The sequence below is a fragment of the Nannobrachium achirus genome (genome assembly GCF_963921795.1).
Source record: "Nannobrachium achirus genome assembly, chromosome: 4".
In the NCBI taxonomy this organism is placed as follows: Eukaryota; Metazoa; Chordata; class Actinopteri; order Myctophiformes; family Myctophidae; genus Nannobrachium; species Nannobrachium achirus.
Window position 1 is genome coordinate 30,901,931 of NC_137813.1, and position 14,982 is coordinate 30,916,912.

Sequence of the window (14,982 nt, forward strand, 5' to 3'; positions counted from 1 at the left end):
TGTTTATTTCAGTGACTCGAGCGAGGAACGATAACTTTTGAGGAAGTGACGAGTTCGAGTTTAACATTCACATAGCGTTACTTGTATTTGCACAATATTAACTACTGTTTCATCCTGATAAAAGCACCTGTAGATGTATCTAAACTGAGTAGTTGTCTTTTGGCAGACAGTCGCTTTTTGGCATGATACCAGCCTCCGGGCCGAGCACACACGCACACGCACACACACACACACACACACACACACACACACACACACACACACACACACACACACACACACACACACAATCCAAAATAAGGTGGAATATGACTCATCATGCTGCTGCTCACATCGTATTCAATATAACCACACACATACGCCCACCAGTCAATGCTATATAAAAATGAATGCATATACAATCCTCTGGATGAACTTCCAGACAGTAAATAAAGTCTGCAATAATAAAAATAAAAAAGGACAGACCGAGTAGTAAAGTTTACAGTCGCCAACTGAACCCTGGAGTGCTAACTCTGAATAGAAACAAGTGTACCAGAGTGTTCACTAACACAATGCAATCGTTCATATTAGCCCATTAAAACACCAAGGCATTCTACAAATTAACCTGACTCCGCCAGATGGTGGCGTATTGAGCTCCTCATACAGCCTGTATCTGGACCAGGGGGAGAGTTCCGCCGATTTAAAATGAGCCCAATACGGAACTAAAACTTCCTATGATTGGCCGCTAGTTGCGCTGTTTTCCCCCTGGCCGGTTGCAAAAAGAATTGTTCTCCTTTGGATCCCATTCATTTCCCCCTTTCGTGTTCTAACCTTAATTAACATTTTCATGAATACTTTATGGTTCCTATCGCTAGTTAAAAATTGCCTTTCAATCACGATGATATGCGTTCTCCCATGTATCCCTGCGGTTTCACATGACCGTTGGCAGCCAATAGCCTCCCCCGTTTGCATTTCAATCTATGATGGCAACACCCATGCCAAGGACCCATATTGTGTCATTTGCGCTGCATAGAAACCAATGGCTTCGCTTTGTCAATATCTTTTATACAGTCTATGATCTGGACCCGCTCAGAGATTGGTGCTACACCGAACAGCGCCCGGTTCCAACCAATCAGCGGCAGCTACGGGCGGGGTCAGGGCGAGACCGGGTGTGACACGATCGAGAAACGCCTGTTGCAGTTGCACTGTAGTTACTTTACTTGTCATCTTTGCTGCTACCACGAGCAGCTGCAAGGCTCTTTTTTTAAACGCAATTCACGTCCCGGTCCCCCGCTGCCTCACCTAGATCCGCATCGGGGGACTGCGACGTGAAGTGTGTTTTAAAAAAGAGGCTCGCGTTTATTGTTTACTTTCCTGCTGGCGCAGCTACTATACGTCATGCAGACATGTCAGTATGAGTGGTTGGAGTTAGCACGCCCAGACTGTGATAGACAGACCTCCAATCACCTGCCAAATAGCTTGAAAAAAGGGGCTTTCTCCAGCGGTTGGTCCCGAGCGGTTCCAGATGGAGGCGGTATGGCAGGGGTGTCCAAACTTTTTTCAAAGGGGGCCACATTAGAACATATTAAAACACCCAAGGGCCTGACATGTACTTTCGTTTGGACCGTATCAAAGTCCCAATTATATGCATCGCATTTAAACTATTTTATTTAACCATATCATCATTGATATTTAATATCAGTGGTCTTTTTTTCAGGTGTGTGCTCTTAACAAACACAAATTATTTCACATTACCAAATGTAACCAGACGTGCAAAGTAAAAAAGAAGAACCTTTTGACGGCGCTGGCGGGCCGTTTATAATACAATTTAGGAATGAAGCCGTGGGACGTATAAAATGTGTCCTTGGGCCGCATTTGGCCTCCCGTGCCCCACACCCCTGCTGTATAAGGAACTCAATACGCCACCATCTGGCGGAGTCAGGTTATCTCTACAAATGCCTTCTAAATCATTTTTCTGAAAAAACGTATGTTAAAGGAGTAGTTCACCCCCAAAATGACTTTTTTTCTATTGATTAGTCTATTGAGAGTAGAGTTCAATAATATTTTTTGGTTTTTGTCACATTCCTAAGACAAAAAATGTATTCGAGTAAATTTACCCCCATTGATTCCGGATGGTGACTCGTTTCGAAACGGGTCACCATCCGGAATGAATGGGGGTAAATTTATTGTTATGACATTTTTGTCTTAGGAATGCGACAAAAAACAAAAAAAAAATATTGAACTCTAGTCTCCATGGCATGACTAATCAATAGAAAAAAAGTCATTTTGGGGGTGAACTACTCCTTTAAAGTACCGGTAAGTGGTTCTCAAACCTTTTTGTTTCTATGGAAGAAAAAAGATCAGATTTTTGAATAGCCAAAGTATAGAATAATAATTAAGTGGTTAAAATGTAAATGACACAGATGCTTTCCTGTTTTTTGTGGGTTATTATTAGACTTCTAGTTCTATTAGGTATACCACAATTTATTTTTCATTAATTTCTCATTATGTATTGTTGGGGGAAAATGCTAAACAATTACCATAATAAAACAAAAAAAGCTAAATTCGTTGTTAGGCTATTAAACGGCCGAGTTGTTTATGTATTTTCCAGTATAATGTGTCACGAAAACAAAAGAAAAAAGAAACAACATAACCTTGAATAATGAGTGAAATCCTATAAATAACACATCAATTTAAATGAATTCTGGAGGGACATCCATACGTCGCTATTGCACACAGACCCGTTAACGGGTCTAATGTATTCTCAAAAATCCATGCTGTCTGCAAAGTACTTTTCGATCCCGTGTCCATGAAATGTGATGTGACTGTGGCATGCGTGAGCACGTATTGCATAAAGGGGATGTGATACATGACGGTGACCTGTTATTGACCCTGTCTGGACTCAAAGCGTACGTGTCCAATAATGTCACTGGATGTCGTTAATTTGAATCCAAATGACAAAAGAAAGAAAAAATCTATATCTTCATCACAGAAGAAAAGACACACACGCCCCAAGGAAAAAGGGTCCCAATACCCTGCTACAGTATGGTATGGACAGTGGGGCACCTCCCATCATTCTATAGTAGATTCTGTCACCCTAATTAAAGCAGCCTGTGAGAAGTCAAATTGTGTCTGATCTTGGGGAGTTCAATAGAAGAGCTTTTGTCTCGTTCGACCTCTATACCAATGGTTCTCAAACGTTTTAATTACAAGCACCCCCACAACTCAGGGGCACCTGGGAGTTGCAAGAGGCCCAAAGCCTAGCATAAAGACCATATGAATTAACACTCCACTACATTTTATGTCTTGTATTGTGATGTTGTTTTATGCCTGGACTCCAGGCGTGTAGACTAATGGGGATCTTTAATAAACTAAAACTAAACTAAACTCTGAGAGTGTAATGTGTTTTAAGTAGGGCCTACACAAGACTGCACACGAGTTAAAGCCCTGTAAGGGTCCATTTGGAAGCCCCTCAAGGAACCCGGAGTGTCCCTGGACCCCACTTTGAGAACCACCGGCCTGTGTGCTCCCCTGGACAGTGCGCTATCTGTGCTTGACTGGTGGCTGTCATTTCAAACGCACATGGGAGCTTGACCACACAAACCCTATACTGTAGCTTCCCTATTGTGGGTCGAACATTCTGTGGAAAAAGCCAATCTACAACCTATCAACCGATCTACAACCTCACTATTTATTTTCGCAGATAACAGGAGCGGGGCCAGTAGAGCCCTGGGGGATTCTGGTCAACTAAATATAGGGGTTAAGTGGTTTTAAGTAGATCACCACTGCAGCCACAATTTAAAGAGCATTAATGTTTAATTATCTGTTAGGTTAACTTTGACCTGAAGCAGCTGCTTTACGATGTCTCTGTGTTACAGTGAAAAGCTACAGTACGGCTCTGGCAAGACCCAGCGACCGATACGGACGGACAGACAAGACTGTGTTGTGTCATATCTATCTATTACATTTGTCTTAACAAGACAAAAAAATATAGCCTATATCTTTTATATATTAGATATATAAATTAATGCCATTTGATTTAAACCTTTAAACTTTAGATCGAGAACTAACACACACAGAGATGAATAAACCTGTGAGTATACATGGTATGTACCGTTGGTGCCTATTGAGATTGGCACATTTCCTGGGGCAAGCTGCCCAGATCACTCATGTCACTCATACTACTGTGATTTTCTACTGTCCGCTACTAAGGGGCAGTTGCGATTTGCTGCCTTGTTACAGTCTTGTATTCCAAATGGTCAATGTTAAGTAGCCTACATACTTTCTGTTAATGTTTATGCTATGTGTATGCCTATGTTTTCCTAAATGTGTGAAGACAGTAGACTGCGTGAAGTGGGTGAGATGAAAAAACCTGGGACAAATCTGCCGATCTCAATAGGCACCAACAGGTATGTATGTTCATCACACGACATCCCTTACTGACATCCACCCACATGCACAGAGGTGATCGCACAGTGTAAGTTCAAGTACAAGTTAAATCAACAGACACAACGAAAAACCAAAGCAAAACAACAGTCCTCACCTCTCCCACCATCCCGTTCCAGACGTTGTTAATCTTTTTTCCATGCTTGCCATTGGTTACCAGGTAAAGGTCATAGGTGAACTTGACATACTTGGCTATCTTCTTCAAGATGTCAATACAGAAGCCTTTACAGCACTTCTTGATGTAGGTCCCGCCTGCTTCAGTTGTGTTGCTGAGAAAACACAAACAAAACAATATTGTTACTGGCAGTATAGACTAGAGCAGCGCATGTCACAGACCAATGAGTACTTTATTGGCTTCAGAGCATCGATTTGGGGCTGAATAATTGGCCAAACAAGTATAAAAACACAGAATGGAAAGTTACTTAAAATGTATCATAAAGTTTTTACTCCAGCAAGTAGTTCCTGTCCTGAAAACAAATTACGGTGTGCATCCCTCTTATTGAGGGAGTGAGGGAGCGAGAGAGAGAGAGAGAGAGAGAGAGAGAGAGAGAGAGAGAGAGAGAGAGAGGGAGGGAGAGAAAAAATCAATAGCTTATCATTCCAGCATTTTGCTTGTTAAAGGTGAAGGAGCATCAGCCTGGGACTTGCAACTACGAGGATAGACTATCCTGGAATGACAACCAGAGAGTCTTTGTCCCTCACTCTCTTTCTTTCAAACTCTTTCCAGAAAGGTGTGATCATAGTGCTGACAGAGCTGCATCTGTGATCATTCTACCACACCACATAGATGTGAAGAGAAGAGTTCAGATGCTGAACTCTATAGTCTAGTGGTTCTCAAACTTGTTGTCAAAATGACAAGGCACAATCATATTCATAGAAAGAAATGTCGATCTATAAGCTCACAATGTGACTCATTGTGAGCTGTGACGCATAATTAAGCTTGCTATCTTTTGAACATACACACACACACCGGTGCGTGCACACGTGCATGCACACAAACGTACGCACACACGCACGCAGCACGCACACCAACTCGCCGAATGTGTGCTCGCGGATATGTCTTGCTTGCTATTGTTCTAGGAAGATGGACCATATAGGTGAAATGCATTCCCCACTCACCTTAAAACGCCTCATCCTTATAACCACCTAAGCCCTATTTTATACTCGTTTTTACAATGGTGTTTTTGAATGACGAACCCAACATAGGGGCGCCAGGTTGAAAGTGATTAAGAGTGCTTTTCATGTCTAGTACTACAAATGTGCTGTGAGATTGTTGTATAGAGAGTGAGAGAGAAGGGGAGAGGGGGAAAATATCCTTTATTATATTCTCATTGTATCGGTATAAGAGAGATTCAGTTTGGGCTGGCTCAGCGAAATCCTTTGTCCGATCAATCAGTCCTGCTAGCTCTCTCTGTGACGCACATCCATGCATTCCCCTGGAGAGCACGCACGCACGAGCACGCACGCACACGCACGCACACACGCACACGCACACGCACACACACACACACACACACACACACACACACACACACACACACACACACACACACACACACACACCAATATTTTCGTCTCTGGTCTCCAATTCAGCGCTCGCGGGAAAAAACGATCGCTGCAACCGTAACTGCAACGACAACTCTAGCAAATATACCCAATTAGAGAGATATAGAGAGGTGGAGAGAGGGAGGACAGGACGGAAGGGAGGGAGGGAGGCAGGGAGGGAAAGACTGAGGGGAGGAGAAAGGGGAGAGGGAAGGAGAGAGAGAGAGAGAGAGAGAGAGAGAGAGAGAGAGAGGAGAGAAAGCAAAGGAGGAAGAGAGAGACTAATAATGTCAGTGCCTGGAGCGTTCAATAACCCCCATGAGCCCAAACCCAATCAGAAGTTTTCTGCACAACCGAAAAAACAATAGTAAAACACACACGCACGCACGCACGCACGCACACACACACACACACACACACGCACACACTCACAGAGATTGAGTGAAGGTGTATGCCACAGCCGTGGGTGTGATTTTGCCAGCCAGCGCGCAGCACACAGCTCCTCCAGGTTTATTGGTTAAACTGAACACTCAACACAACGGGACCCTCCTTCATCTCACAACACCACACTGACACCAGGGACGTGCAGAGAATGTTTCTAAAGGGGCCTTTTGGTGAAAATCTAGAAAATAGCAGACCTCCATGCTCACAAGCTTGGAGGTCGGCTATTTCTGGCGCCTGATACCACACTGAACTAAGCCCTAATAAGTGAATATGGGAGATGTGGCGTAACGGCAAGGATTTCTACACAGAGAGGGCAACTCCTTCAACAGCTGCTGCATTCAAGTTCAGGAGAGTTTGGACAAGGCAATTCTCTTGAATGCTGCCTTCAGGTATGGCATGGAAAGAGGGACATTTGCATTTCTTGCACCATAGTAAAAACTGCATTCATGGTCTGAAGAGGGCACTTTTTAACAGACGGATAATAGGGCAGGCCTTTGATGTCTATGTGTGCACATGCCTGGTGAAGACTGAACCATTCACACTGTGCTTGTACCAGTGACGACTGTACCAGTGAGTAGTGGACCAGTGAACACACTGTGTTATCCAGGCCACAGTACAGTAGAAACAGACCATGTGACGTTATGGAGGCTGTTTGTGAAGTTGTTATAGGACAACTTGATATAGAAACACTATGGGGCCAGGAGGGTCTCTAGAGAGAGACGAAGGGAGCGTGCGTGCGTGCGTGCGTGCGTGCGTGCGTGCGTACGTGCGTGCGTGCGTGCGTGCGTGCGTGCGTGCGTGCGTGCGTGCGTGCGTGCGTGCGTGCGTGCGTGCGTGCGTGCGTGCGTGCGTGCGTGCGTGCGTGCGTGCGTGTGTGTGTGTGTGAACGTGTGTGTGTGTGTTTGTGGATTCATGGTTCTGCATGTTTGGATAGTGCTGACCCACCCTCAACACCCTCTCTCTCTCTCTCTCTCTCTCTCTCTCTCTCTCTCTCTCTCTCTCTCTCTCTCTCTCTCTAACCCATCTTCTCCAAATGGGCACCACTGATGCTTCAGTGGGCATCGTCAGAGGGACGAACGCACACAAATGCATCGGAATGTGAGTGGGAGGACATGTGGCAATAAAGTGTGTGTGTGTGCGTGTGTTGTGTTGTGTTGTGATGTGTTGTGTTGTGTTGTGTTGTGTTTGCTCCTTGGAGATGCTTTATCCTTCGCCCTACTTCACAGAGAGGCAATGGCTGCTTCCCATGGACCCTGTTACCACATAATCAACTGAGTGTAGAGGACACTGTAACTGTTGGGAAGGAACCTCTCCAAACTCTTCTTTTCTTCATAAATTAATACAATGCCCTACTTGATCATACTACAGCATCACACAAAAGCATCAAAAGTAGCAGATTCACGAGCTCGAAGCGTGGTGTAAAACGCAGTACGAAAAGGGGTGGGCGATATGGAAAAATACAATATCACAATATTTTCGCAAGCTGTATCACAATACACAATTTTATCACGATTCTTTTTCACGTTGGTTTTTATGGTTCTTTTTCAAGTTAATTGACCAAAACTAGACTCTCTAAATTGAACTTTACAATTATGTAACTCTGACAGTATACGTATACTGTCAGAGTTAAGTGGAGACCTTGACATTTTAAAGTTTGAGAACTACTGATTTAGACCAAAATGTTTTTTTGTTTTTTACAAGGCTCCCTCGATACCTCTGAAAAGGCATATCGTGGAGACATTGTATCGTCTCAATGATAATTATCACCATATCGCCAACCACTAGTGCAAAACGTGGTGTGAACAAAGTGACATGCTTTGAGCTTGTAGATTTTTGCATTTGAATCCTGAAAAGTGACAGTTTTGGGCATACTGTATGAGGTTTCCAGACCCGACAGAAACAAAACAATATCACGACGACAAACTATGCCCTAATTCACCATACTCTCTATTCTCAACCACTTTCCACGTGTGGTAATGTGTGTGCAGGGAGGTTTACTGTACGTGATAGGAGGCCTCTGAGTTTAGAAGCAGGCAAGAGGGTAAATTGGTAAGCAGGGTGAAGTAAAGTGCTGAAGTCAGCAGAGGCTGCCAGAGAGGCTTCTGCCCACCCCACCCCACTGAACTGAACAAAGGAGGACACGGCCCACAGTGGACCCACTTCACACACTCAGCATGTGACAGGATGATGCAGCGTTCAAACTAGCAGAGACACAAGCTATACAAAACGACCAAGCGTGGTCAGCTACCGTCAGTGGTGTAAAGTAACCAAGTACATTTACTTAAGTACTGTACTTAAGTACAGTTTTGAGGTACAGTATCTGCCCTTTACTTGAGTGTTTCCAGTTTTCAGTACTTTTACTTCTACTCTACTACATCTCGGATCCAAATATTGTACTTTTACTCCACTACAATTATTAATACATACATTAATGCACGGTTAGCCCTATTCTATACCGTGGCTATTTGAAAATAGCCGATCTACAAGCTTGTAGATTTGTTATTTTCAAACATGTTCTACTTTAAAGGACAATTTTATTTTTTTACAACAAGGGTTCATATTTTAGATTGTAATTTGCAATATAAAAGATGGGTGTTAAAATTATTTAATTTACTTCTTTCTATTGTTTTAGAGATTCTCATTTCAGTGTTTGGGGGCATGCGTACAAGTGGCTAAATATGTCATTTTACACAGAATAAGCCCATTCCCAAGATACAACGCAACCCTTCATGGTTGGATGTGACTTATGGGGGCTAGAAGTGTTACTGTAAATAGCAATAAAGAAACTGCTGGCTTATTGTGTCTAAAAATACATATTTAGCCACTTGTACGCATGCCCCCATGCGTACGCACTACGCATGCCCCACATATTAACGCGATAAAACAATAGAACGAAGCAAATGAAAACATTTTAACACTCACTTTTTATTTTCTCTAATTACAATCTAAAATATGAACCCTTGTTGTAGAAAACCAAAGTTGTCCTTTATGTACATTTTGATGCCAATACTTTCGTGTTTTACTCAAGTACAGTTTGAATTCTGGACTTTTACTTGTAACAGAGTATTTCTACATTGCAGTATTGATACTTTTACTCAAGAAAAAATGTGAGTACTTTTTCCACCACTGGCTACCGTACATTGTTGCCAAGTCTGCTTTGAAGTGTTGCTCAACATGTTCAAGAATCAAGTGTCCGTCCTGAGAGTGGGAGGTCAGGATTCAATCCCTACCAAAGACTATAGCTGCATCTCAGGTCACTAAATCAAATCCTATTTCCTATTTCCTATCCTTTCCTTGTATGTTAGTCCCTCCCAAGCTGACAATAGAACGCCCCTACAAGGGAGTTGGCCTATCACCTGTGATGTTGCCATCAGCAATGGGACATCTCATCTTCTCTATTTCCTCAATGGGAGGGACCCCCATACAAGGATAGGATTTAGGAAATAGGATTTGATTTAAGGACCTGAATGGTAAAAAAATTGGTACTCTTGGCACTCAGCATCATGGGTTGGATTGGTGGTGAGTCCCTGCGAAATAATAGCGTCATGTCCAGGGGGCGTATTGCACATCATGGCCCGGGGGATGTACTTGTGCATCAAGCTGCCTCACACTAAAGAAACAGGTCAGGAGATCCACATGGGCCACATGTCTTGGGAACCGTTGGTTCCACAAACAGGTACACGCTAGGGTTTAAGATTTTCCGGGAATTATCGAATTTTAATTCCCGGGAATTTTATGGCCTTTTCCCGGGATTCCCGGGAATTCCCTTTAAAAAAAGAAATAATAATAATAATAAAAAAGTGCCCACTGAAATGCATTTATACGTAGATACTTGTTTTTTCAATATAATTGATATTTAATTGTTTAAAACGTTTTATTTGGACGAAATATAAACATGTAAAATCAAACATTGAGGCCTATATAGGCCTACCATATTCAGAAAAAATATGACACATTTGTCAACATTGAATGAACTTTATTGAGCTTTTTCTTGAACTGTTAATATCCTATGCATAGCACTGTCCATCTGTCTTTCAATGTTATATGAGATACACAAGTGGTTCCTGTGTAAATAAGCCAAAAAGATTACTATAGGAAATCCTTTTAGTTGACCTTGTATCCGTGATTTGTACTGTTGCAAGTTGCAACAGTTATTAACTTTTTTTCTATAGGCTATTTTACACACCACAATGGGTTATTAAGGCCGTCTAAAGACAGTGGTTCAGCCATTGTCAAGTAGTGGGCTTACTGTAGTTGATGGAACTACTATTACTGTTACTATGGCTGCTATTTTATACCTACAAGTGTTTGTCTGCAATAGAACACATTCTTTATACAGCTATTCTATGGCTATACTGTTGACGTTTTTTTATTTTATTTTTTATTATTGTTATTATCATCATCATCTTACCTTATCTTAGTTTTTCTTATTTTTATTATCACCTCAATCACAACATTGCATTTTTCTTCTTGTCCCTGTAGAGTAGTGACAATAAGAACTTGCTTCTCTTTATTCTTAAACCTCACATCAACAATTTGCGCTGTTGAATGCAACTACATTGAACGTGAATGTGTCATATATGCTATATAATGTTAGTGTTCTATATAAAGATATATGGTGAGTGTGCCTTTAAGAACATCACGACACTGCCGCAAAGCAGGTCCGTTTCATAGTGTTTACGTGAGGACGTATGTTGTACTCCTATGCATGCTGTACGCGCCACTCTGTAGTCTGTATACACACTCCACTGTTGTTGTTACTCGTGCTCTGCCTAACGTTTAAGTAAAGCCTACTTCTATTGGATTATATCTCTTGTGTGGACATTGCCATTCATTACAGAATGCGCGTTCGCTTCTACTGCATACATGAACGCGCAGTTACAGACAGACACGGGGGCAGGGTGGCTGTGCTGGCGAAACAAACAAACATGCTTAAAAAGTTTCTTTCAACCGATCAATTACCTTTTCTAGACGGTCGGAACTAAAGACACATGTACACATCTCTCCGGGGACTGTATTATTTTTTTAATACGACACAGAAAAAGGCTTTCACGGAAAGGGTGACAGAGTAGCTCTGGTCCACCACAGCGTTAGCGTGGGGACTGGGGGAGAGGAGAGGTGACGACGATCGATGCTCACACAGTGTCACAACCGGAGATATAGCCGTTGGATCATCATAATAAAGTCATTCCACACAGGTGAAGGGGACGCCATGCTTGCACGGTTGGAATTGCCTCCTCAGCTGTTACCAGGCGTTAGAAATTAGTAATTTCTAACAAGAAAAAAAATATATATATATATAACGGGATAACGGGAGACGGCTCATTTCCCGCGATGGAAAATACCTCCACTTTTCCCGGGAATCCCGCATCCCGGGAATCCCGGCCTTAAACCCTAGTACACGCAGTGTAATGTCTGTAAGGCTTTAAAAATAGATGAGATGACTGTGATGTCTATGACTACCTTGACTTGCCTAATGTATGCACGCGTCACTATCATAGACCGTAACAAATATGGACATTACGCCATTGCTTTCTTTTCTTCTTTTTTTTAAGATTTGTTTTTGGGCTTTTATGCCTTTATTGGTTAGGACAGTTAGACTGACAGGAAATGGGGGGAGAGACGGGGAGTGACATGCAGCAAAGATCGTCCGGATCGGGAATCGAACTGGCGATGCCGTCAGGCATCCATGCCTATGTGGCAGGCAATGCCTATGTGGTATGCGGGCGCCCCATGCCATTGCTTTCTACAGACTGTAAATGAAGCCTATTGTACAACAACTTCAAATACAATTCTATATCCAGTCCAGAAGCGGACAGGAATGCTATTCGCTGCAACCGCAGCAAGGGCGGGTCTTCACTCGGTAGAACCAGTAGAAAGCCTAGAAACATAGCCTACATTTTAAAATGAATGTGACGATAACTTACTAAACGCATATCATTGTGATTTAAAAAAGACTAACAGGAAATGGGCTTCAATTCCATGTAGCCCTGACTGATGAAGAGGCACTAGCATCGAAACGTTAGTCATTTTTTTCTATACTGGCACCTGAATAAAAGGTTAGAACTGTCTGAGCTGCTCAAGTGTCTCTCTCTTCTGCAACGAATGTAGCCCCATGGTCACTATATGCACTGTTGTTATCTGCAGGGACGTGCTGCCATTAGGAAAATAATAAAATGTCGGCCTTCGTTCTATTTTGTGGGCTAGGCGGCCAACAAAGTAAATCGTCACTGTCGGGCAGAAAACTTTGTATCTCCAAGTTTCAAATTTGTACATTTTTTCACAAAGCAAAGCCCTGCTTCATCATACAAGGCCGTCGCACAAAAGTAGTGAAAACAGCAGATCTACAAGCACACAACGCCTCGCACCGCGAGGCGTTGTGTGCTTGTAGATCGGCTGTTTTCACTAGATTAAATCATTTTTAAAATGGTTTTGGACATACAAGGTTTCCACCCGACAAAGACGAAATATAACTCATGTAATTGGCCCACTGGCTTGTCACTTGTCATGATCTGAAATGGCAAATCTTTGAGTAGCAGCAGTGCTATAGAGAGAGATCTCTCTCTATAGCACGCAATGAGGGCCTCTACAACTCTTTTTCCTGGGCTGAATCAGGGGCCCAGCACGTCCCTGGTTATCTGTGTTTTGTACTGCAGCTTTCCTCGACTCCAATACAGACATACTGAATAAAAGTGAACATTGAACCTCGAAATGTGGGAAATATACGTCCCAATTCATGTGGAAAATGTAAAGGCTTGCTTTAAAAATATCAGGTAACTTGGCCAATCATGTTTTTCCCCCCATTACAAGCAGGAGTTGTGTGGAGAGAGATGGTGGAACAAAAATACATGATTGATTGATGCTTCACTGCGTCACCGGAGTGCTGGCAAAAGTTTTCCACCGGTTCAACTTTTTTCTTTTAGCTTTTGTAGCTCGTCACGCTACAACGACGTAGCTCGTCATCCTCATGTCTAGCTTTCATTGAAAACGGTTTGTAGCCTGTTCAATACACAGCATGAGAAAGAAAGAAAGAAAGAGAGAGAAGAGAGAGAGACCAATGAACTAGAATGAAATCAGAGCAAGAATAGTTCCTGAATGAAATTATTGGTATTTTTTAATCCTTCAGGATTATTTCTTTAGCATTTCTCTCTCATTAAACTGTCACTTCTTTCAAACGGTGGTTAAGGGATGATCCTGCATATTTTAAATGAATCCCCAAATATAGTCCAGTGGAAGGATTTAACCAATTGAGTTAGTTCACTTCCTCTCAGCATGGACGGAGACATGGAAGTCTCCCCGTTCTGTCCGAGCAAGAGTGCCCTAAAAAGCTTGTTTTGCAAGCCACCGCCTCCCACATTCTTACTAACAAAAAACGAGTTGCATGTCCAACGTGTTCCGTGTTGCTAAATGCTCCCCTATAAATTCCATGTGCAATAAAGAAAAGTGTGTAAATCCGTTGAGCATGTAGATCTGCTATTTTCACAATAGAACCGTGTTATACAAAATGTATTGCCTCAACTCTTAGTGCTCGTCAGAGTGGGGGGTCCCCAGTTAAAATTTGATTATTTTGGGGGTTCGCTACCTGAAAAGGTTGAGAACCACTGCTCTAGACCAGATTCACACTCCGTTCCATCTGTGACCGTGATGAATGCATGTCTATGACAACCTCAACTCTATCAACTCTAAGCCAGAACCACTGGCATAAATAGATCCAGAGTCCAGACAGACAGACAGACAGACAGACATACTCACTCTTTGATGTGCTTCCTGCAGGGCACAGAGTTCCTCATGCAGGTTCCTGTGAGCCTCTCCACGTCCTCCACAATCACAAAGGGCTTCTCCTCCAGGGTGACGATGGACAGGTGGTTGTCGTCCATCTCAGCGTCCCCGTACGAGTTGAAGCGCGGCCAAACCGGATACTTCAGGGTCAGGCTCTTATTGTCCAGCTTCCCCATCTACAGAGGAGAGGAGAGAAGACAGAGGTCTGAGCACTGGTGGATTATTGTGACCGTAGGTCACAGTTTAGTATGAAAACGGTCACAGCGTGTTGCGGCTGTAGGTCACAGTTTAGTATGAAAACGGTCACATCTTGTCTCTGTCTGTCTACACTCGGTTTGATGCTCTGACATCACCCTCTGACATCACTGAGATGTCAGGGGAAAGACACTAAGATAATCCCTTTTATTCCCTTATACAGTATGAAGATCCCTGATGTCATCAATATTAAGCCCATATCTAACAGGACTTCAAATGGGAATGCCCATATATGGAGGCCAACACACTAACAGAATCCACATATGGCCAAGACAGATGGCCAAAAGGGCATAAAAGGAATTGCATGTACAGTATGATGTCAGATGTCATAGATGTCATAGGACTTTCACATAACAAATAACTGAGTAAGCATGTTTGGGGTCTCATATCTCCATGCATTGATCTCCATATATGGGTATCAGGGGTCTCCATGGATAACTGGTACGATATAGCATCACTGGCCAGATGGCCACGAAGCCATGGCGCGACCTCGCCCTTTAGGCATCTTACTGTTTTTTTTTTAACAAATAACTT

At 42.8% G+C, this 14,982-nt stretch overlaps 1 protein-coding gene across 1 annotated transcript in view; it reads right to left on the reverse strand.

Moving 5' to 3' along the window:
- grin2aa (glutamate receptor, ionotropic, N-methyl D-aspartate 2A, a) overlaps nucleotides 1-14,982 on the reverse strand; it is a gene marked incomplete at both ends in the record, with an annotated part of 269,807 nt that overhangs the window by 47,394 nt on the left and 207,431 nt on the right. Inside the window, 2 exons of the mRNA XM_080723739.1 lie at nucleotides 4,523-4,694; nucleotides 14,167-14,369. Coding sequence (XP_080579865.1) covers nucleotides 4,523-4,694; nucleotides 14,167-14,369 — 375 coding nt within the window. The remainder of the gene's footprint in view (nucleotides 1-4,522; nucleotides 4,695-14,166; nucleotides 14,370-14,982) is intronic.